Genomic DNA, 24,432 nt, shown 5'->3' with positions numbered 1-24,432 from the left:
CTATGTTCCATTAGCAGAATAGTAGTAATAGGTTTTATCCTAGGCCCATGGCCTATCTGGCCTTAGGTTTTGGCCACTTTAGTGTCAGGTATGGTTCCATCTCATTGAGTGGGCCTTAAATCCAATTTTAAAAATTGGTTGGCTATTCCCATAACACTTATACCACTGTCACACCAGTATGTCTCACAATCAGGTCATTGTTGTAGGTTGCAGGGCTTGTAGCTGGGTGATACTGATAACTACCTTTCTCCTCCAGAGGTGGGCAAAGTGCCTTCCAGCATCATGGATGCTCTCAATAGTGGTGAAGTTTCTAGTTGGGTACCAGCTTGGCTTCTTCATGTTTAATAACACAAGTGTTATCTTCAGCAAAGGGTTTGTCATAGGTTGTGGGGAGTAACCAATAGCCTTGGCAATAGCCTGTGATGTTCGCGGGGGGGGGGGGGGGCGGTCCATGGACCCCTTTGGCCAAAGATTCAGCAAGATGTAACACATGCTTGGTACTATTCCTTTCAATATAGATATAGTTTAAGAATTTTCTACAGTAGTAGGCTTCCATGTAGTTTCTCAAGGGCCTTTAGTGTTAATTGACCCCCCCATATTACCTACTTTCCTTTTTCTCCTCCCCTCATTTAATTCTCCTATCTTAGTTTCCCCTGAATGAGGCTATATATTTTCCTTTTACTAAAAACAGATTATTTTCTCACATAGTACATCCTGATTACAGTCTTCTCTCTCACTGTACCCCTCCTAGCTCATCCACACCTCCTCTCCCATCCAGATCTATTCCCCTTCTGACTCTCATTAGAAAAGAGCAGGCTTCTGGGAGATATAAAAATACAACAAAACAATATATAAGATAAAACAAAAATGATCACATTGAAGTTGGGCAGGACAAACCAACTGAAGGAAAATAGCCCAGGAGAAGGCCAAAGAATCAGAAACCCATTTGTCCTCACACTCAGGAATCCCATAAAAGCTCTGAACTGGAGCCATAATACATACTCAGAGAACCTGGTACAGATCCATGCAGGCCCTGTATATGCAGGCTTCCGTCTCTGTGACTTCATATGAGCTTTGCACATGTCGATTTGGAGGGCCTTGTTTTCTTGGTGTCCTCCATCCTTTCTGGTTCTTTTTTTTTTTTTCTGCCTCCTCTTATGTGGGGGTTCTCTGAGCTTAGGGTGGGGGCTTGATGGAGATATCCCATTTAGGGCTGAGTGTGCCAAGATCTCTCACTCTCTGCATAATGTCTGGCTGTGGGTCTGATTTTTTGTTTGTTTGGTTGGTTTGGTGTCGGGAGCCGGTCCGCCATTACAAGATGGCGCTGACTTCCCGTTTCCTGGTTCTTCACGGAGGCCCTTATGGCCAGTGCGCATGCACAAACACGTCACCCTTACATAACCCGCTTACGTAGGCAGTATGCTAATTAGGTATTCTCTAGAGCACCAATGACGGGAGGACACGTCCCTCTACGCCTTGATATTTCCTATATAAGCCGTGGATTTTACGGGGAGAGGGTCCTTCTCCATCAGTCTGCAGAGAGCTGTACAATAAAATCGCTGTCAGAAGAATCCTGAGTTGCCGCGTCTCCTTTATCGGCGAAAGGTGCGCGCGACAAGTGGTGCCGAAACCCGGGACCTGCCGACCCCTGGGTGAAGGAACGACTTGAAGGACCCCCGACTGCTCGTCGGAAGAGGATTCAGAACTGACGGCGTGAGAAGCCTAGGCACTTTTCTGCAAGGTATGATTTCTTTTGTGTGGTACGGTCCGCTCTTGCTGTGTTGCCTTTGTCTTATAAAAGATGAAAGATACAGAGAGACAGTTAGCGAGGGACAAAAGGCTTTGGCGGACCACCAAGGTAGTCTATCAGAAGCAGAAAAGGAAAGAGGTTTAAAGAAAAGGAAGAAACCTCAATCAAAAGGATCCGAATTAAAAGGGAAACTGAAGGAGGGAGAGAAAGGGAAAGCCAGTGGGCTGTATCCCGTCTTAGATGAATTTAAAAATCTTAAAGTAGAATCTTCCGCCTCTGAGGAGACGTCTTCAGAGGACGGGGACTTGGGATCTGATTCAGAGGAGGACGAGTTAGATCCTGAAGAACGAATAGAACTGGACGAGGAGGCTGCTAAATATGAGTCAGAGAGATATGGGGTTGATCCGCCATTCGCCCCTAGGTGTAGACCATCAGCACCTCCTCTAGAGGAAAAGGTGATGTTGATAAAAAATAAAAGGATGACAACGAGACCTAAGACAGCTAGCTCCTTGATTCCAGTGGAAAGATGTAATTGATAACAAATGGAAAGGCCCGGATCCAATATTAATAAGATCCAGGGGAGCTGTTTGTGTTTTTCCACAGGACCAAGAAAATCCAATTTGGGTGCCGGTGCGGCTGACCAGGATAGTGAAGAAGGAAGAGAGCGCCTGGCACCTGGGCGCTTCGACTATATTGGCCATAGCCACCAGCTGTTCCACATTTGTGCGGTGCTGGGCACGCACTTCCAGCTGGAGGCAGTGCTGGTTGATATGGGCTCCTGCAGAGCCTGGCTGGCCACACAGGAACCCACCCTGGTGGGGATGGGGTCATTTGGCCTTATGTTGGCGGCGGGACTAGTTTTCTGTCTTTGGTTGCTCTGCAAATTTAGAAAACAACAACAACGTGACAGAGTTGTGCTTGCGCAGGCTATGCTTGCTGTAAAACAAGGGGCATCTCCCCAGATTTGGCTTAATATGCTCAAACACTGAGACACTATCTTGGTTCTAGCATTCCTGATGGGCACAGGTTCCCATTGCACCAGGATGCTACAGGATAGACCTGTGCACCTCCCAGGGCTCGAGTTCCCATTGCACGGGACTTCAGGTGTACAGGGTCTCCGTCCATGTGCCCACCTTGATCGCTCTCTGCTGAGGAAGTGGAGGGCTGGATCGGTAATTTCATGGCATTCGTTTGGCATTTTAATTTGAAATTTAAGGGGGAGATGTCGGGAGCCGGTCCGCCATTACAAGATGGCGCTGACTTCCCGTTTCCTGGTTCTTCACGGAGGCCCTTATGGCCAGTGCGCATGCACAAACACGTCACCCTTACATAACCCGCTTACGTAGGCAGTATGCTAATTAGGTATTCTCTAGAGCACCAATGACGGGAGGACACGTCCCTCTACGCCTTGATATTTCCTATATAAGCCGTGGATTTTACGGGGAGAGGGTCCTTCTCCATCAGTCTGCAGAGAGCTGTACAATAAAATCGCTGTCAGAAGAATCCTGAGTTGCCGCGTCTCCTTTATCGGCGAAAGGTGCGCGCGACAGTTTGGTTTGGTTTTGGGGGGGGTTGGTTTGGTTTGTTGCTTTGTTTGTTTGTTTTTTAAAGCTGGCTAAAATAAGGTGTGGTCCACATCTGCAGAGGAAAGTGGCTGCATAGGCAGGATGGCCTCTAGTCACTTTTCTGACCATTGGAGGCCAGGTCTGCTCAGCCCGGCTGAAGGGGCAGATCCACCCTGTTGCAGTTATGAACGCAATGGCTCCAGAGCATCTCACGGACATGCCACTGCGTGTGTCAGGTGATCATGCCACCAGTGAGAGGAAGTACAGGCTGGTCTTCTTTCTCTTGCCTTACCTTCTGCTTTTCCAACCACAAAACCTGCAAGTGGCCGGTTCCCCAATAACAGGGAAATCACAACAACCAGGATCTGTGTAGAGCTTCTCTGTACCTCACATTGTGCTAAACTAGGCTATGAGCAAGGACAGCCCCAGCCCCCAAGTACCTCATAAGGCAATGGGAGAAGTGAAGACAAAGCAGATCCTGGTGGGACAGATAGATGGCAATGTGCCAACAAGTAAGTGGGGTCTCAGTCAAAGACGGGCAAACAGATTCGTGGAAGAAGCAACATCTGGGAAGGATTTTGCTCAGAAAGATCTAGAGGTACAGAAGGAAGACAGGAGAAATCCAGAAGGGAAGAAAATATGCCAACGTTTTTTTGTGTAGCTGGGAAGGCATAAGCTTTCAGAAAACAGCTCATTTAGGCTGTGGTATGACAATGCATTGGCTCCTAGTATTCCACCAAACGCTGATTAGGGTATCATCGTTGAAGGGTTTTTGCATATGTGGTTTATTATGCATTGTTTCGTTATCTGGGAGGGACGCCATCCAATCAATTGGAAGGCAGGAAGAGCAGAACTGAAAGAAATAACCAAGAAGTAGTAATGCAATTTATTAAAACCAATCTAATACTGCCCATTATTCCAGTGTAAATTCCAGAGGGCGTGTTGACCACCCACCTTCCAGGAGTGACCATCTGGCCTCTATGGTAACGATTGCCCTGTTCTTCATGGTAACGCTGTTGCTCTTTTCTAAATACAGTGGGATAACCTTCCCTGCCTTTTCAGCAATTACTTTCCTGAATGTTTCTTGTCTATCTTTACCCAAAAAGGACAGTTTAGCTATCGCTAAAGAGGTATCCTCTTTTCCTAAGACTCCCAGCCCTGACCAACTCCTTAATTGCTTTCCCACTGCAAGCCCAACCCTTTTGAAGCACACCCATCAGAGCTCCGGGCCACCGCCGCAGATCAGCAGTCTCCTGTTCTAGCTGCTACTTTCTAGGGCTGTTACCCAGTCTCACTAACCATTTCCCCCAGTTTGGCCCCCAGCAGTACAAAGAGAAGATCTGTTCCTCTTGTGAAGAAACCAACAATCAAGTTTCTGTGGTCCAGATCCACCGCTTGCATCAGCTACAGGCGGTCTCTCCACATGGGCTTCTGACCTTCTGCTATAAGTTAACCATTGCATGGGATATGTGCAGCCCTGGTAGGCTATAGGTAGTGCTAGGACTCCGCCTCAGCCCTTGAGCTGACAATGAGGGACACTGAGGCAGGCAGAAAGCCATAAAGACGAAAGTAGCAAAGGATCGTCTGACTACTGAATACATAAATGAATGAGGCATAAAAGCTAAGTAGAGATGGGTCACAGGAACAAGGGCCTCAGCCTATGGGAGGCAAGATTACCGCCCTACCAGTGCCTCAAGAGAGGAGGTGAGGCGTCAGGGACTGGCCAGGGCCGGGGGCGGAGCCTGAGCTAGAAGGCAGGGCCGAGTCCTGGGCGGGGCTAGACCCAGATGCTAGACTAGGCGGCTGCTGGCTACAGTAGAAGAGCTGCCACGGGTGAAAGGGTCAGGGCTGCCACGCGGAACTTCGCGGGTTCCTGCGCCAGCTCCAGCAACATTCACTGCCCGCCGCCATGCCCTCTTACACGGTCACCGTGGCCACCGGCAGCCAGTGGTTCGCGGGCACCGACGACTACATCTACCTCAGCCTCGTTGGCTCTGCCGGCTGCAGCGAGAAGCACTTGCTAGACAAGGCTTTCTATAACGACTTCGAGCGTGGGGCGGTGAGGATGCGCGCTTGGGACTGGAGGGCTGGCGGCAAAGAGCGGGCGGTGGGCCAGGGTCGACAGGCGCCTGAGGACCGTCTGTCCCAGCGCCTGAGACCCAACTGTGAGGGCATTGGGATCCTGACTCAGCAGCGCCAGAGTCGGTGCCTGTCAGGGCAAGTAGGATTCGGGTAGTGGAACACCCTGGGCTTCCTGGTGATCACGACCTCTTAAGGGACAAATGACTTCCAGTGTGGGGTCTGCATAGGACTGGCTTCTTCATTGGGGGAAGGCACAAAGTTGCACAAATAAGACCCAGAATTTGTGAGAGCGCTCTTCACTCGGGAGTTGTGAGGACCCAGGACCCCTGTTTTACTGCAAAGTACAGAAAGCCCTGTTAGACAGGCATCCAGAGCCCTGAGTTCCCCTTGGGCATGATCATTTTTCTATCCCTACTGTGCCTCTCAGTTTACCAAGCTGAGCATAGGTTAGGTCCAACCTTATCCGTCAGTCATTGATGAGTCCCATTTGGTAGCTGAGAATGATTCTAAGAGCTGTCCCCACCCTTAGGCACCTAGGTACCTGTAGGTGTGTAGTTCCCTGCACCCAGCCCCCGTGTCATTTCAAGGAAGCCCTGGCAGAGCAACCTTTGGGAAGCCCGTCAGTCAGGTGCATCCTCCCTGAGTATTAACCTCTGGAGGAAAAAAATGGAAGAAAATTTTCCTTTCTTTCCTCCTAATACAGACACTGGAATCTGGTAGCTGCCGAGGCAAGGTAGCCAGAGTCTATTGGATCTGCAGCCCCACTCAGGCACTGTGGGAGGCCATTCAGCTTGGGTGCTACTGGTGTGCCAATTCTAGCCCCATGGCTTTCTCTGAATTCACACAGGTCATGGTTTTCAGCACCCCACTAAGTGCCAAATACATAAAGCGTGATCAGTACGTGACTCTGCAATAGACAGACACACTTGAGGGACTCAGGATGTGTCTTCTTCCTTCTACCACATCCAGATTCTAAAATGAACCCCAAAAGTTTAGATTTTACCAAATTGCCTTATCATGTGTTCTACTGTTGAGTCGCCCACATGAAATTGCTTAGAATTAACTATCTGTGAGAAACACAACTGACAGTTTCATATGCTTCCACTGAATACTTCCTGGATGAAAGTTCACTTCACATCTGTTCAGGCTAAACTAAGGAAATAATAGTTAACCCCTTTTCTGGATTCCAAACGCTAAGTATGCTTGATTCCTATCCTGGGACCTGGTACTTAGCCACATTTAACAAGCTGCTAACCAGGCTTGAACTCTCTTCAAGTGAAGTTGGTTGCTGAGCCTCAGAATGGCATCTCCTGTTTGGTTTCTCCAGTCTGGGAGCTGGCCCCAGGAACTGTACCACAGAAGGCTAAATGTGGCATTCAATTGGGGTGCTGACACCCTATGCAACCTCCAAAGCACTTTTGTTTATTTTCACTGTTTAGGGGTTCTCCCAGGATCTAGGGGGAAAGAGAGGGGACAGACTGCTTCATCTTTATACATGGACTCAGGGTGGGTGGCTCCTTCTCCCCAAACCTAGAGACACACAGGCTATATCAGTGTGCTCAGGCCATGTAGCAAAGGGCACCTCATGTGTCATTACCCTGAAGAGGAGAATGGCAGTGTGGCCATCACAGATGACTGGAAAGGAAGTGAGGGACCTGTTCTGTTCATCATTTACCTCTTTCTGTTCTGTCTTCCAACCTGAAAAGCCATTCAAGTGGCCTTGAAATTAAGCACCTCGGCAAGAACCCCAGAGGCAAATTTCAAGAGAGATTTGCACGCATATTTCCATTTGGTAGGAGGGAACCACAGGTCTAGTGAAATCTCTGTCCTATAGCTGAATGCAAAAAGAGCCTTAAAAAAACACACACACACACAAAGAAAGAAAAGAAAACAGCTTTTGAGAAAGTTCCTGTTGATGCAAAGGTTACTACATACTTTGTCTTGCACAGCCCAGAGCAACTTCCTCATTCTGCGGCCAGTATATCTGTAAAGTCCAGATGTCCCTTTTGGGTAAAGGTAGAAAAGAAACCTTGAGGGAAATGTTTGCTGAGAAGATAAGACTATCCCACTGTGCTTAGGAAAATGCCACAGTGTTACGTACCATGAATAGCAGGGGAACCAGCCACCAAGAAGGCCAGCTGGTCACTCCCAGCACCCCTTCCTAACGTACAACTGAATAGTGGACAGTACTAATCTGTTTTAGTAAATTACACTGTTGCCCATCCCCCACTAGTGCCATAAGAGTTCTGCCAGGAACTCAGGTCAGGAGTCCTTCGGATTCTCCTGGGTGTCAGGCACCTGGTTCCCTGATGTCTGCTGAGGAGAGTCCAGATGGGCCGTGGAGTGACCTTGCTCCATAAGCTAGTCCTACGTGGGACAGCTTTCCTTGCTCCATAAACTAGTCCTGCGTGGGACAGCCCTAACACATCTTGCAATTTTGAGGACGCCTTAGTTGGCTACTTTCCCTGATCCACAGTACTCTGGAAAAGCTCAGGGTATTGCACTGTTGACTATATGGCTCTTGAATATATTCATTACACATAAACTCATCTTATAGACAATATGCTTCTACATATCCCTAACATAACAAATATTCTTGTATTTGTACAGAGTAAACTCTACAGCACCTCTTTATGAGGAAGGACATAGTAGAGGGGAACAAGTATTTCCTTCTGTATTAACCTTCATGTGCCCCTCCTCCCGCGCTGTCCATCTCCCTTACCTCCCACCCTTCACCCCCTCTTCTTCCTCCCTTTACTCCCACAATGGCCACATTTTGACCCCCTACTTGGCCTCCAACTCTCCTTCCTTTTCTACTCTAATGTGTTTTTCCCTCTCTATCTTTTGTCCCCTACTACCTGCCCACTTCTGTCCCCTCTCATTCCCACAGTTCAGCTCTATTTCTCCCACTTCTGCCATCACATCCTCTTTACTCAAACTCTCTCATTCTCTGCAGCTTTTGGTCTTCTCATCTGTTCCCTTCTGCCTCTCATTCCCTCTAGCCTAGTCTCTCTTTTCTTCCCCAGCTCCCCCGCCCCTTTCTCTGTCCCTCCTCTCACCAGTTTCTCATTAGACTCCATCCAAGATGGACAGCCCAGTTGGTCATGCCCTCGCTCTGGGAGAGACCCATCTTCTCTCTGACCCATCCACGGAATGGTTACACATAAAGGGAGGTGAACAGTGCCCAGGGAATAACACGCAAAGCTGTCCTCTAGCAGAGATGGAGGAATGAATGAAAGAGCAACTGTCTACAAATGCTTGTAGAAAGCTCAAACAGATGTTGATCAGTGAACGCTGTGCTGGGATGTTCATGTACCAAATAATAATGTTTACATCAACAACAGGCCATATATATGATGGTGTCATTATAAATTTATAATGGAGCTGAAGTATCCTGTTGCCTGGTACATGCACTATGTTTAAACACAGAAATACTTATAATTATATTATAATTGCTTATGTATTCAGTACGGTAATGTTTTACACACACACACACACACACACACACACACACACACACACACACACACACATAAACTTAAGAGAATTGGCTTACCATGTAGCCTGGGCTTATAGCATGATATATAGGTACATTCATGTAAATATATACTATGACAAAATTGCCTCACAGCGCATTTACCAGAACATATCCCTGTCGCTGATGTATGACTGCATTTGGAAACTTTAAAATCAAATATACAACAGAATTTAAAAACAGCGAGTGAACGCAGGCTTCTGGCCCCTCCTGGCGGGCTAGTGAAGTGCTGGCACCTCTGTCTGCAGCTGGGCTCTAGCCTTTCTCCTCTGTGTGAATTGCCTAGATTGAGACCATTGTCCTCCCAGCTCCCCATGTCTGAAACCTCCTGCCCACTCCTCCCCACTCTCTGCGCACCACTGCTTGCCGTCTCTGAGCCTCGATACACCTGTAAAATGGAGTGACTGTACACACACACACACACACACACACACACACACACCTGCACAGCACTCACCGAGCCCCCAGGCCAAGCACTCTTGTTCTAGCTATACTCTACAATTCTAGACCCGCAAACAGCATATTTCTCTCTTAAGAGTTTCTGGGTTCCAACTGAACCACTCAGCTCTTGTTTATCTCCTGTCACATCTAGGCCTGAAGCCAAGTCAGCGAAGTTGCTGGGCTGAGCAGAGATAAGCCGGACTACAGGGCTGACCACCATCTCCTATGGGAGATCCTACTGGAAAGCAGATTAAGTCCCTATAAAACAGCCCAGTGACGTCGTCCCAGTGCATTCCTGAGGTCCTTAGCCAGGCAGAGTTGAGGGTCTGTAAGGTCCTATTTCCTGTGACTGTACTATAGGATGCTGAAGGGTCGGCCTCTCTTCCCTCAGAAATGTTACTCAGTATCTTATTGTTGTTGTTGTTTTTCTTTTTTTTATTAATTTGTTTTTATTTTAATTTGTTCACTTTACATCCCAATTGTAGCTCCCTCCCTGATCTTCTTCCAGTCCCATCCTCTTTCCCTTTCCCCCTCCCTCCACCCTCCCCTAGTTCTCAGAAAGGGGGGGAGCCTTCCTTCCTTACCATCTGACCCCAGCCTATCAAGTCTCATCTGGACTGCCTGCATCCTCTTCCTCTGTGGTGTGACAAGGCCACCACACAAGGGGGAAGTCAACAAGTGGGCAAGAGAGTCCAAGTCAGAGGCAGCCCCTGCTCCCCATGCTATGGGACCCACATGGAGACTGTGCTGCCTACTGACTACATCTGAGCAGGGGATCTAGGTCCTCTCCGTGCATGGTCCTTGGTTGGTACATCAGTCTCTGGAGGCCCCCACGGGCCCAGATTTGTTGACTCTGTTGGTCTCCTTGTGGAGCTCCTGTCCGCTCCAGGTCCTTCTAGCCTCAAACTCTTCCATAAGACTCCCTGCCCTCTGCCCTAAAGTTTGGCTGTGAGTCTCAGCATCTGCTTTGATGCCCTGCTGGGTGGAGTCTTTCAGAGGACATCTATGGTAGGCTCCCTTCCTGTTCCTTCTCTTTAACTGCTTCCGGTGTCTGTTCTAGTTGCCCTTCTGAATGAGAATTGAGCATCCTCCCTAGGGTCCTCCTTGGTATTTAGCTTCTCCTCCTCCTCCTCCTCCTTCTTCGTTTTTGTTGTTGTTGTTTTGTTTTTGTTTTTGTTTTTTTGAGCCAGGTTTCTCTGTGTAGCCTTGACTGTCCCGGACTCGCTTTGCAGACCAGGCTGGCCTTGAACTCACAGCGATCCACTTGCCTCTGCCTCCTGAGTGCTGGGATTAAAGGCGTGCACCACCATGCCTGGCTGTTGCTTAGCTTCTTTAGGTCTGTGGACTGTAGTATGGTTTTCCTGAGTTATATGGCTAATATCTACTTATAAGTGAGCATGTACCGTATGTGTCGTTCTGAGTCTGGGTTACCTCACTCAGGATGATCTTTTCTAGTTCCATCCCTTTACATGCAAATTTCATGATTTCTTGTGTCATGGCTGTCCTAGAACTCGCTCTGTACACCAGGCTGGCCTCCAACTCATAGAGACTTGCCTGTCTCTGCCTCCCAAATGCTGGGATTATAGGCGTGTGCCACCACCACGCAGTATCTTCTTTTGGGTCACCACTTGTAGCTGCTTAGATAGTCTCAAAATGCATAGCTTTCTCCTCAGTTCTTTCTTATTACTTTAGAATGGACACCCTCTCTTCATTCACCCCAATCTTCCTGATGTCATCTCTTCCCACCCTCAAGAACATCCTCTCCAGCCTCTCAATGCCACAGGAAAGCCACTTCCTCAAGAGCAGCTGGCCTAGGGCTGGGTCCAGGCGTTCTTGGCGGCTGCCCTTTAGTCCTGACCACAAGCCGACTTCCCTCTCCTCTGCATGCACTGCCAGCCCCTCCCACTGCCCCTCATCCTTACAAGAGTTCCCCATGCCCTCCAGTTTGGAGCCCAGGTCTTGAGCATATAGGTTCGGCTTCTTCTTCCTCTCACTCCACAGGCACTGGAGCTATGAATGCACTGCAGCATTCATATGGTTTGGCTCAGGCTGCTCACTGAGACTGCAGGGTTCTTTGCCCTGTGAGCTCTTTGGGAGCCTGAGAATGTAGACCAGGTAGTTCTGACATACACAGCCAGTGGGCTATGCCCTTGGAGAAAGCAGGGCTACTCAGGTATTCTGCCATTCTGATTTCTCAACAATCCTACAAGCTAGTTGCTTTCTCTGCTTGAAAGACGGAGAAACACAAGCTGGGGAGATACTCGGGTACTCAAGAGTTCACCTTGTAAGCACAAGGACTTGAGTTAGATCCTTGGGCTCCATATTTTTGAAAACCCAGTCCTGGGGTCACACTGTAATCCTAGCTCTAAGGAAAGGGGGACAAAGGGGTCTCTGAGGGTTTCTGGCCAGCTAGCCAAGCCTGCTTAGTCAGTTCTAGGCCAGTAAGAGACACTGACTTAGGGTCAGCGTGGCAGTGCCTCTGGAATGACATCCAAGGTTGCCTGCTGTCCTGCAGGAGGGGAAAAAAGGAAGAGGAGGTATAAGAGGAGGGAGAGAACAGAGAAGAAGGGAAGAGGAAGAGGAGGATGAGCAGGAGGAGGAAGAGAAGAGGGGGAAAGGAGGGAAAGAATGAGTAGGAAGAGAAGGAGGAAAAGGGGAAGACATGGGGAAGAAGAAAGGGGGCAGAAGATGAGGCAAAGAGGGTAAAAAAAAGAAAAAAGAGTAGGAAGAAGAGTAATATGATGAGGAAGAAAAGGGGAAGATGATTAAAGAGGAGAGAGAGAGGAGGAGAACATGAAGAAGGAAGAGGAGGAGGAGGAAGAAGAAGAACACGAAGAAGGAGGATGAGGAAGAAGAAGAGGAGGAGGAGGAAATAAAGCAAATTGATGAGGCCATATGGCCAGCAAGTTTGCACCTACAGTGTGAACTCCTCAGTTAGACTTGGAGTCTCCATCTTGGTCCACAGGAGTGTTGTGGCCTCTGCACATACATACAAGTTAGGAATTATCAGGAGAGTGAGCTTTGCCAGTGCCCAGTCCCAAACCATCCTATCCCCATTATGTTCCTCTACCCCAGGACACTTGAGTCAACCCCATCAGAACCTCTTCTGACCCACTGAAGGTCTCAGTGTAGAGACTTCCTTTCGTCCCCCATCTCTGTAAGTCATGTGTCTTCCCTAGTTTCTTAGATGCATCATGAGGCTTGCCGGCTTCATCCCACCTTGTAGTGTAGATAGTGTCCCTGCCTGAGGTTCTTCAGGCCCTGAGGTCATTATTCTCTGTGTGAGCATGATAGGTCACATAGGATGTGACCCTGCTCTCCAGGGTCTTAGAGCATCTTGGGGTCATCCCAACAGGATTTGCCTCTGACCCACGAGAAAGACACTCTGGTACTTGTCAGGCTTTCTGAAAGGACCTGAGATGAGTCAGGCCAGCATAGGAGCCTGGTTCTTCCATCCTCACAAACTGTTCCCGGGGGACCAGCGCCTCTGGTCTTGTCCAAGACTACCACATAAAAACTTCCCAGTTTATTCAGAGCTAAGAGGTTTGTGAAAACATCCAACTTCTCACTCCTTGCAGGCAGTATTCCAGTAGTCCTAGCAGCAGGGAGAACGAGGGACAGAAATAGGGGTCAATGGGATCTCATTATTGTAGGTTTAATTTTCTTAGCCAATATATTTTATTAACAAGCTAGTAACTGAGCATACGTTACTTATAACCCGACTAACTAAAACAATAGGAAGAGAGAATTAAGGAACACAATAACAAAACCGTAAGGATATCAGTTCCGAGGAATGATTTTCCTGGCATAATCAGCAGGATTTCTTTTGTTGGAACTTGGAGTAACCAGAACCCAGAACCTCAGCAGGAGCCGGAGCCTCGAAGCCTTTTCTCAAGCAGTTCTCTCTAGGAGCAATGAACAGCCAAAACTATCTGAACTCTGCAAAAAGCCCCGCCTCCAGTCCTGAGCTCATTTATATATCTCCTCCCAGAGTCTGGTCACTGGATCTTTTCAGCTGGCAACAATCAAGCTCCCGCACAAGGTGGTTGGTCTTCTAGGGAATTAACCTCACCTGTTCTCTCACAAGACCGTTCCAATCCCACCCTTGGGATCCTAAAAAACAGATTTATCTTTCCTTCACATTATCACTTGTAGGACTCTGGGGTCTTCTGTTAATGGAAAATCAGGAAGTTTGCCTTGAAGGTGTCTTGCAAGGCATCAAGTCCAGGCTCCCAAACCTGGTAGTCATTAAAGCATTTCCTCTTGCCTTCCATTAATCAACAAAGATACCAGCCACCCAGAGGCCATGGATATGGCAGGCACATCCATCTATAGGCTGGAGGCAGGAGCCAGGCAAGCCCTGGGCATCCAAGAGCACAGTCTCTAGGGCCAGGCGGAAGCACTGTCCACTGTCCTGGTGGCACCTTCTAGCAGCATGGTGGCCTCAGCTTACAAGTGCCACAGATGCATGGAGATGCTAATTGTTTTCAGCATACGAGGCTGTGATCTGTCCCGGGAGGACTTGAATCCACGAGACCTACTTTACTCACTTTATTGGCACCCTGAGACCTAGAGAGAGATGAAGGGGCTGTACCTAGGAGGCACTGCACGGGATTCCAGATCTGTGGATTAACATCTGAAGTGGGACCTACTGAGCCTCAGAGTCTTCTCTGTGAAGTCTGTCATAGCTCCCCTACCTCTCAAGACTTCGTAGGAGGCGTAGTTGTTGTCTGCAGGCCCTTGGTACATTATAAAGGATTGTTCCATGGAAGGGCCAGCCTACACCCCTCCAGAACATAGGGGCAATTAAAGAGGACCCTCACCAAGTCTGGCTTTGCAGGAATTTGCAGGAGCCTAGGTACCTTTTTCTCTTACAGCCTGCATCATATATAAGCTGAAGACATTCCCTGGGTCACTAGAGCCCATCGATATAGAGTCAGGGTCCAGGTTCCTCCAGGGGCAAGGCTACTTAAATTAACTAAGAGATTCCTTAAGAATCTTGGCTAAAGATGTATTAATTGACACTTCATATGAATAAGTGGTGTATGTGAATGTAATGGAACATTGTTCAGTCTCACACATGTATATATAAGCACGTGCGCGTGCGCGCGCGCGCGCGCACACACACACACACACACACACACACACATACACACGCGCACACACACACACACACACACATATACACAGCCCCGCCCCAATTTGGTCATTTTTGGCAACATAAGTGAGCCATCCCGTTAACTGGGATAGGTCAGACACGGAAAGTCAAACATTTTATTTCTATGTGGGAACTGAAACGCTGATCACATAGAAGTAGAGGCAAGAATGACAGTCAGTAATGTCCAGGAAGGAGTTAAGGGGGTGGCTGGGGGAACAAGCACCAAAATGAAGTCAGGTAGGAGACACGTGTTCTAGCTTTTCACGGCACAGTACAGTGATGATAGCTCATAATCACTTATTGTATATTTCAAAATAGTCCGAAGGAAAAAAAATTTAATGTTTCTAGGATGAGTAAGTGTTTGAGGTGTCAGAAATGTTAATTACTCTGGTTTGCCGATGCTTCTTCTATGCTTGTACTGAGATGTCGTACTGAACTCCATAAACTTACAGTTATTGTCAGCTCTAAAGATTAACTACATAAAAAATAAAACTACCTCATCCCATTTCAGATAAGGCAAACCTAGAGGATAATTGGCATAAGCCCAAAGTAATAGGAGAAAAGAATTCAAATCTGCCTAGCCCGTCAATGCACGTTACTCAAGATGAAATGAAGACCCACAAGGGCAGAGAGAGCCCAGGGTTTATACACTGAATTGTATGGAAAACGTGACAAAGAAGGAGTGGGGCTAGGGCAGTTAGGTGGAGTGACCACGGACATTGGAGAGGGCTAATTATACACATTTCCATTTTCCTTCCAAGGAAGGCCTTCTTTGTGAGAAGGCAAAGGGTAGAATGATCTTGAACTGCCATTGTTATCTCACCCAACTCAAATATTTCCGACGCTAGAGCACACAATTAGGGAAGAATGTTCTCAGCGGCTTCAGAACCCAGGTCTGGGAGGCAGCTGTTGACTCTCTTCTCCTCCCGCCCAGGTGGACTCATACGATGTGACGGTGGATGAAGAACTGGGCGAGATCCAGCTAGTCAAAATCGAGAAGCGCAAATACTGGCTCCACGATGACTGGTACCTAAAGTACATCACACTGAAGACGCCCCACGGGGACTACATCGAGTTCCCATGCTACCGCTGGATCACAGGCGAGGGCGAGATTGTCCTGAGGGATGGACGCGGTAAGCTGCTTGGACCCCTGCCGCTCCTAGGCTTCCGGGGGAGCCAGAAAGTTTCTCCTTCTCGGATAGCCGCCTTTCTGGGTGCGTGAATGCCGTCTTGGGTGGAGCACACCTTTTTATCCCATGCCCTAATGGGAGGCATGATCTTCCTGGATAGTAACAAGCTCGAGAGTGGAGCTAATGGCCCAAGGACTCCCACCAACCATGGCTTTCCCTCTGCACACTGTCCTGAACTGGTCAGGAGATGATGTAATCTCCTCTTAACGAAAGAGTCCTGCAAATGGGGAACTCTGCAGGTTAGCACAGGGCCCAGTAATGCAAATTCTCTGGCTGTCCTTAGTAAGATGGGGGGCGGGGGAGGCAGGAGTTCAGGGCCACAGGACACTTCCTGAAGGCCTGGAGACTAGAAGGTTAGACTAAGACTGCCACTGGAATGCCAGATATAAGGGCCAGAGACAAGCTGGAGTTCACAAGTCACTTGTTTTATTGCTTTGCTGTGAAACAAAGACTCGGGTTCACTACACAGCTTGGGCTGGCCTTGAACTTTCAATTCTGCTGTTTTAGCTTCTAAAGCCCTTGGATATGCAGGGCCCACTTTGGTACTTCTGTAAGAGGCCATTCTTTTCCAGGGTCCCTCCAGCTGGCTAACAACAAAGAACCAGAGAAGGAAGCAGGTGTCAAAGGTCAGCTAAGGCTGCCTGTGCTCTCCCCCATTGAATGATTATTAATAATTAATATTGACTCTTAGAATTGGTAAGGCAGCAGTTATTCCTTAGTCTGCTATTATATAAATAAGAGACATGGAAACCTGTTAGATTTTTTAATAAGCCTTAATGCACTGGGGCTGGACAGATATTAACCCTCTATGCTATCTTCTCTGCTTTCCAGCCAAAACCCCCCATAAATTCTTGCTCATGTTTTCCACTGAAGCTGCTTCTGCTTCCTCAGGCCAGTCCTCAGAGCAAGCTGCTCTCCGCCAAGTGCTTCTAGCTCATGCTAATCCATGGTGACCTGCTGTCCCTTCTCCCCCCCTTCCTCTCTCCTCATGGTCCTTCTGCCTAACCAGGCTGTCAGCAACTTTGTTGGTGTACTTTTAAAATGTATTTTTATTTGGGGTTCCTTAAATCTCTTTCTCTCTACCCCACCCCAATCCCTTCCATCATCGCAACACCAGGCAGGGGAGAAAGGTGGTTAGTGGGGAGAGGGGGCATAGTTTTCCTTAGCTGCTTCCTGTTGGTTAGGGTCATTGAGTTCCTTGGGACGAGTCCAACCTTCATTTCAGGATATCCTCCTTCTTGTTGTCACACTGCAGCAACAGCAACCAAGAGCAGCAGAGGGGGAGCACCAGCAGCCTCCTTCCTTCTCCAAGCCCCACAGACAAAAGACCATGGCCCCGCACAGGGTAGTTCACAGCTGACAAAGATCATGTGCCCTCTCAGAAGGCCGCTATCAGCTGTGGACAAAGCGGAGCAGTCCCCATATCCCACACCTGGGATTAAAACGAAAACATGCTTACATACAACCCAAAGCTGCCACAACACAACTTTATTAGCCAATCAAGAATAACTGGAGGTGAAGTTACATAGCATCCCTTGGTGTATGTAAAAACAAGCAAATGCTCCTCTGATGTGTTGCCAGATCTTAGCAGCCAGCAATTAGCATTAGAATACATAGCACCAGACCAACCCCCAACACCCCTCTCTGAGCGACACCTCTTGCAAAGCAGCTGCTCCTATGCATGGGTCAAACTCCAGCATTGGCAAGCTTCTCTCTTCTACTCATGGTCCTTGAGTTTGCTTTCTGTCTCAATCTGGAATCATAAGTCTATACATGCAGACAGCCTTGAGGATGCCTGCAGCTTCTCAAGGCAGCAATGAGCACGGCCCGGACACAGACCCCCTGCTGTGCCTAGTGCTTCACAGTTGGGAGATGTAGACAAGATGAGGCTAATCATTAAACCGCCTCCCTTTTTGGTAGAAAACTGAGACCAAAAAAAAAAAGAAATTCTCCGACCATCAGATCACATCCCATTGTCCTTGATGTGGAACTTGACTTAAGCCAAATTCTAGGAATATTTCTGAATTAGGTACTTGGGTTTAGAAGGGTTTTTACTTTAATCACCGCTGCCCCAAACTCAGCAGGAAAGACACAAGTGCATACACACACACACACACACACACACACACACACACACACACACACACACTCACACCATTCAAGTCATCTTGTGGCTCAAACCAAAAATGGCTGCTTTTCTTAATCTAGTGTTTGGAAGACGTTAGACTCTTCTATCTGTCCCACCCAAGCTCTCAGTGGAAATGAAGCTTCTTCCAGTCAAGGTGCCTAAGGAATATTCTGGGCATCTAAGGCATTTAGCAAAGAATGCCAAATGTTCACAGTAGTGCCTAGCATAGCTGGTGACGATAGGCATTGTCACCTCAAGCTCAGACCCACTATAGGGGTAACCCATAATAACCATGATTCTCATTGGTTGGACACATAAGGGGGACCAACACTGTAAAATGCTTTGGAGTGCTGTCATACTAACATCCCCCTAAGATCTTGAGAAATGGGCGTTATAATCTACATTTTATTACTCTGGGACACCTGACTTTAAACCACAGAGCCTAAGTCCACGCCTGCTTGTATACCTTCTGCACCCATGGCCTAGGTGCCCACATTTGTCTCCTGTGTAGACAGCACAAGGGACTGGACAGTGTCCTGCGTGTTGGGACTTAAGTTTTGCACATCTCTGTGAAGCATCCAAATGGACTTAGACGCATAAGAGCCATGAGTCCTGCTGTTTACTCTGGCAGCATCAAAGTCAGCTACTATGTCATCTCAGTATAATGGCTAAAGGACCACTCGGAAGTCATTTAAAAATATCTACCAAAGCCTGGCATGAGGTACATGCCTATAATCCCAGCACTTGGACGTCAGAAGTTAGAAGATGAGGAGTTTAAGGCCAGCTTTGTATAAATAGAAAGTTCTAGGCCACCCTGAGTTACATGAGACCTTGTCTCAAAAATAAATAAAACGAACAAACATATGTAGCAAACACAACAAAATACCTACTAGCTTGTATAGGTAAACATGTCTGTTCTAGGGGCCCAAGGCTCCTGCATAAGCAGCATGCTGAGGACTTAGTGGAAGATGTCTGGGGAAAGCCTCACCACTAGACATTGTTTGGACATTGCTGCTTTTCCTCAGGCTACTCTCATACTTGTCCTTCCTTCACAGCAAAACTGGCCCGAGATGACCAAATTCACATTCTTAAGCAGCACCGGCGTAAAGAACTGGAAACAAGGCAGAAGCAGTATCGGTGAGTTGTGGCATGGACCACATGGTCATGCACAGTACCTCCTGTACCACATGGCCATGCACAGTACCTCCTGTACCACATGGCCATGCACAGTACCTCCTGTACCACATGGCCATGCACAGTACCTCCTGTATCATGTCCATGGTATGAGATTATCATGACAATCATCTCACATCCATCTTCAGGCAGCAAAAGTAAAGGGAGTCAAGGAGAAAGCTTGAAAACAGCTGTATCACACTTGGGGAAAATGGGTCCACGAGAGTGAGTCACCAGGACACTTTCCCATTATTGCGTGGACTGCCTTAACTATTTATTTTTTCATATAATATTATAGTTATAACAGTGATACATAAATTTCTGATTGTGTCACGGTTCTTCTTGCCATAGGTAATCTATTGTATATATGTGTAATAATATAAATGTATATGTACAAAAATAAAATAAATTCTTAAAAAGTGACTTGAAAAGTCACTATATAAGTGATCAAGAAAAAAGGTCCAATTTATTCAAATTAAACATGAGGGAGAAAAACCACTACTTCCTTAAATTTAAAAGAGTCCTACACACAGCTGTATGCTAACATAAGATGAAACAGACAAATCCTAGAAAGACACAACCTATCACTGGATTAAAAATTAGATGATCCAGGGCCAGGGAGGTAAAAGCAAAAGCCATGCAAGCCTGCCCACCCAAGTATGGCCCATGGAACACACATAAAATCTGGACGTAGTGGTGTCATCTGTAATCCAAGCACTACGACAGCAAGATGGGCATGGAGGCAAGAGAATCAACCAGGTCTCAGACCAGCCAGTCTGGGATACACAGCACAGCAGTAGAAACAACTTCAAGAGGTTGCAAGGTGAGACCCAACTCCCAAAAGTTGACCTCTGACCTCCACATTCACAATATTGCAACTGTTACACATGTATGCCTACATACAGGTACACACACACACGAACACACACACACACAAACACACACACACTAATTTTTAGGAAATAGAGGATTTGAATACACCAATCACATGTAATATAATTGAATTAATAATTTTCAGGTTTTCTATAAATGAAGCTCAGGCCCAGGTAGCTTCATGAGTAAGTTCTAGCAAACATGAAGAAATTAATAGCAATCCCAAATAGACTTTCCCATAAATAGATGAGTAGGCAATATTTCACAACACATTGTATGACACCGACATTGTACAAAAACTAGGCAACAACATCATTTTTTAAAAAGCAATACAGCTGTCAGGGGGAGGGGCACATGCCTTTAATCCCAGTACTCAGGAAGCAAGGATGGGAGGATCTCTGAGTTCGAGGCCAGCCTGGTCTACAGAGTAAGTTCTACAACAGCCAGGACTACACAGAGAAATGCTGTCTGGAAAATTAAATCGGTGAAGAAAGAAAGAAAAGAAAGAAAGAAAAGAAAGAAAGAAAGAAAGAAAGAAAGAAAGAAAGAAAGAAAGAAAGAAAGAAAGACAAATATCTCTTGAGAATATAACTGCAGAGATTTTCAATAAAATATTAGCAAGCCAAGTTCATATGGTATTAACACATGAGATTTTTCCCCATGAATACAGTGTTTTTGAATATTCAAAAACTGTTAAGGGAATGGAGAGACGGCTCAGAGGTTAAGAGCACCATCTGCTCTTCCAAAAGTCCCAAGTTCAATTCCCAGCAACCACATGGTGGCTCACAACCATCTGTAATAAAATCTAGTTCCTTCTTGTGCAGACAGGCACACATTCGGGCAGACTATTATATAAACAATAAATAAATCTTTTAAAAACTGTGTTAATCTAATATATGTCAATAAAGAGAAAAAGCTCCTGCAATCATTTTGAGAGAGAGAGAGAGAGAGAGAGAGGAATTTGAGAAAAGTCAGCATCCTTTCACAATGAAACATACAAAATATTGGAATTGAAGAGAACTTCTTCAACTCAATAAAGAACATCTATAGAAAACTCCCAGGACAAACTGCTTTCCCGTAACATCTAGGAACATGATAGGATGTCCACTTTTGCTACTTCTATTCAGCATTTCAGTGAAAGGTTTATTTGGTCAGTTAGGGGAAAAAAGGTTTGCATAATAGCCAAAATGTGGTTATTTTATGAAAGAATTAATGAACTGGCAAGATTATAATTACAGACTGAATTAAAAATTCTAGCCAGGCATGGTGGCACACGCCTTTAATCTCAGTACTCAGGAGGCAGAGGCAGGTGGATCACTGTGAGTTTGAGGCCAGCCTTGTCTACAAAGTGAGTCCAGGATAGCTAAGGCTACACAGAAAAACCCTGTCTCAAAAAAAATTCTATCCACTATAGCAAAGAAGTAAAAAAAAAAAAAAAAAAAAAAAAAAAAAAATCTTACAATAACTCCAAAATCAATGCAATATTGATTAAGAAATTTAACAAAAACAGTCTAAGACTAACAAAGCAAAACTATAAAACATTGTTGAAAATAATTAAAGAAAACCCAAGTAAGTCAAGTGCCGATCTCCCCAAAATGATGTAGATATTCAATACTCACTGTGAAAATCCCAGCTAGTATTTTTTTAAAACAAAATTAACGAGATGTTTCTAAAATCCATATGAAAGTACAAGGTATCCAAAATCACCAGATCAATCATGAGAAAAAGAAAATTAAGTTAGAGAATCTACATTTTCCAACATCCAGATTTCTACACAATCGTAATATTCAACGAATACAGATGTGTCATGAGGACAGGTGTACACAGCAATGAAACCGAATTTCAAGTGCAGAAACAATCCCTTATACTATGCTCAATTAATTTTTGGTAGAGGCAGCAAGACAAGTTTGTGGGTAAAGAATAGCCTTTTTAAAAAAGATTTATTTATTATGTATGTAGTGCTCTGTGTGCATGTACACCAGCACATCAGAAAAGGGCATTAGGTCACGTTATAGATGGTTATGAGCCACCATGTGGTTGCTTGGAATTGAACTCAGGACCTCCAAGCCCTTTCTCCAGCCCCAAGAATAGCTTTTTTAATAAATGCTGCTAAGAAACCCAGATTGCCAAAGTGCAAATAAAGGATGGTTGATCCATCCTTACCTAACAACAAATTGATGACCTACATGGTGGCATTAAAACCATACAATCCTATGAAAACACAGGAGTAAACATGGCAAAGGGTTCTTAAACAGGACACCACATGTGTACATAGCTAGAGAAAATTAGATGATTTGGCTCCGCCAAAGTTTAAAGCTTTTATGTTTTGAAGGACATCTTGAAGAAGAAGAAGAAATGCAAGACTGTTGACAAAGTATTTGCCTTATGAACATGGGGAACTGACTCCAACCCTCTGAATCCACACTTTTTAAAAACTGTAGGAACTAGAGAGAGACCATTCAGTGATGCTTGCCACACAAGCATCCCACACAAACATGCCACACAAGCATCCTATACAAGCAGCTCACACACATAAGCATCTCACACAAGCATCCCGCACAAATATGCCACACAAGCATTCCTCACACACAAGCATCTCTCACACACAAGCATCCCACACAAGCATCTCATACAAACATCCCACACAAGCATCTCACACACACAAGCATCCTACACAAGCATCCCACACAAGCATGAAGACCTCAGTTCGGATCCTTAGCATCCATGTAAAAGCCCAGAGCTGCAACGCGTGTCTATAACCCCAGCACTGTTGGGGCAGAGACAAGTGGAACACCAGAGCCAGTCTAGCTAAATCAGTGAGGCCAAGTTCAGTGAGGAGAGCCAGTCTCAAGAAAAAAGGTGAAGAGTGACCCAAGACACTCAACATCAACCTTGTCTTCTACGTTCACACAGACATACACACACAAGCGTACACACACAATGCATGCACTCACTCACACAAACCACCATACATATGCATGCACCCCCTACCCCCACACACGCACACACACAAGCACATCCACATGCACATGTGGGCACATATGCACAGGTCAGGCATAGTAGCATATATGTATAATCCTAGTGCTGAGGATGAAGAGACAAGTAGATCCTGGGGCTCTCTAGCCAGCCAGCCTAGCCTACTTAGTTAGCTCCTACCTACTGAAAGACTGTATCTCAAAAACAAGGTGGATGGCTCCTGAAGAATGACAGCTGAATTGTCCTCTGGCCTCCACGTGAATGGGCACACATGTGCACACAAATATATCTACACACAAAGAACCCACAGAATGAGAAAGAATATTTGCAAATCATTTATTTGACTATTTATTTGACTGTTATTTAAGTACGAGGTGCAGGCAAGCAGCTTCCAAAACTAAGGGATGACAGAGACAGTTGCTGTCTGGTCAGTCACCCATTCTCTCTCTGTGACGTTGGAGCATCATCCTCAGCCTTCTGGCCCGGTATATCTGGCAGACATAATTGTGAAGCAAGAAGTATGAAGGACTTGTTTTCCTATCGAGGCAGAGCTTCGGCAGTCAACTCAGCCTGCGTCCAAGTCTTGTCCATTTTGGACAGCATATTGTCTTGCTTGTAGAGAGAGCTGGGGCATTTTTGCCCCGTGGCTAACTCACCATTAATAAAGCTATCTCCAAAAGGAGGTTTTATGATGTTCATCTCTGATGGGATTGAAGACTAGATAGTTATAGTTTCAGTTAGGCTTAAGTTGTTCAGGATTTGAGAAGAATAGATGGGTAAACATAGAAGGACAGGTGCTACACTAGCTGTCTGGGAAATGCGCATCAATACTACAGTGAGATGCTAAGTCGTACCCACTAGGGCAGCAGCAATCAAAAAGCCAGATTATTACAAATTATGGTGAAACTACAACCCTCACATGCTGCTGTTGAGAATGTTAAATGGTGCAACTGCTTTGAAAAATGGCTTTGTAATTCCCCAAGTTAACAGAGTAATTGCGTCATCCAGCAGCCCCACTCCTGGTTATGTGCCTACTCAAAAGGAAGACATATGTTTGGATGGCCAATGTTCACTGCCAACTTGACTGGATGTGGAATTACACAAGAGGATGAGGCACACATGTAGGTCAGTGTACAGGAGAGCTCCAGACAGAGCCAGCTAAGTGGGGAAACCTAACTTGAACATGAGTAACCCCAACCTACAGCCATAGGGTCCTAGACAGAATAGAGAACTGGGAAAAAGCAGGGAGAGCCCTGGCATGGCCCTTTCTCCATTTCATGGCCCACCATGATGTGAACGGCCCTAGTACACCTCACCCTCCCCACCATGATGGACAAGATCTCCTGAACTGAATAAAACACAGCTTTCCTCCCTGAAGTTGTGTTGAAGTCACAGTGATGAGAAAGACACCACATATGTCCACACTAAAGACCCTATACATTATTGTACTAATAACCCCAATAGTGCAAAGATGTGTACAACTTAAATGTCTATTAATGGGTGGATTGATGGATAATGTTATGTACCTGTGTAGTGTGATGTGGGTTTCAGGGATCAGACT

The 24,432-nt window shown here is 46.3% G+C and overlaps 1 protein-coding gene across 1 annotated transcript in view; it reads left to right on the top strand.

Annotated features, from left to right (window-relative positions):
* Positions 1 to 5,193: 5,193 nt before the first annotated feature.
* Alox5 (arachidonate 5-lipoxygenase) overlaps positions 5,194 to 24,432 on the top strand; it is a 51,039-nt gene continuing 31,800 nt past the window's right edge. The window contains exons 1-3 of the mRNA XM_051155149.1: positions 5,194 to 5,374; positions 15,466 to 15,664; positions 18,905 to 18,986. Coding sequence (XP_051011106.1) covers positions 5,225 to 5,374; positions 15,466 to 15,664; positions 18,905 to 18,986 — 431 coding nt within the window. The 5' untranslated portion in view covers positions 5,194 to 5,224. The remainder of the gene's footprint in view (positions 5,375 to 15,465; positions 15,665 to 18,904; positions 18,987 to 24,432) is intronic.

This window comes from Acomys russatus, chromosome 13 (genome assembly GCF_903995435.1).
Source record: "Acomys russatus chromosome 13, mAcoRus1.1, whole genome shotgun sequence".
Lineage (NCBI taxonomy): Eukaryota > Metazoa > Chordata > Mammalia > Rodentia > Muridae > Acomys > Acomys russatus.
Note: the sequence above shows the minus strand (reverse complement) of the source record. Positions and strands in the feature narration are given on the sequence as shown.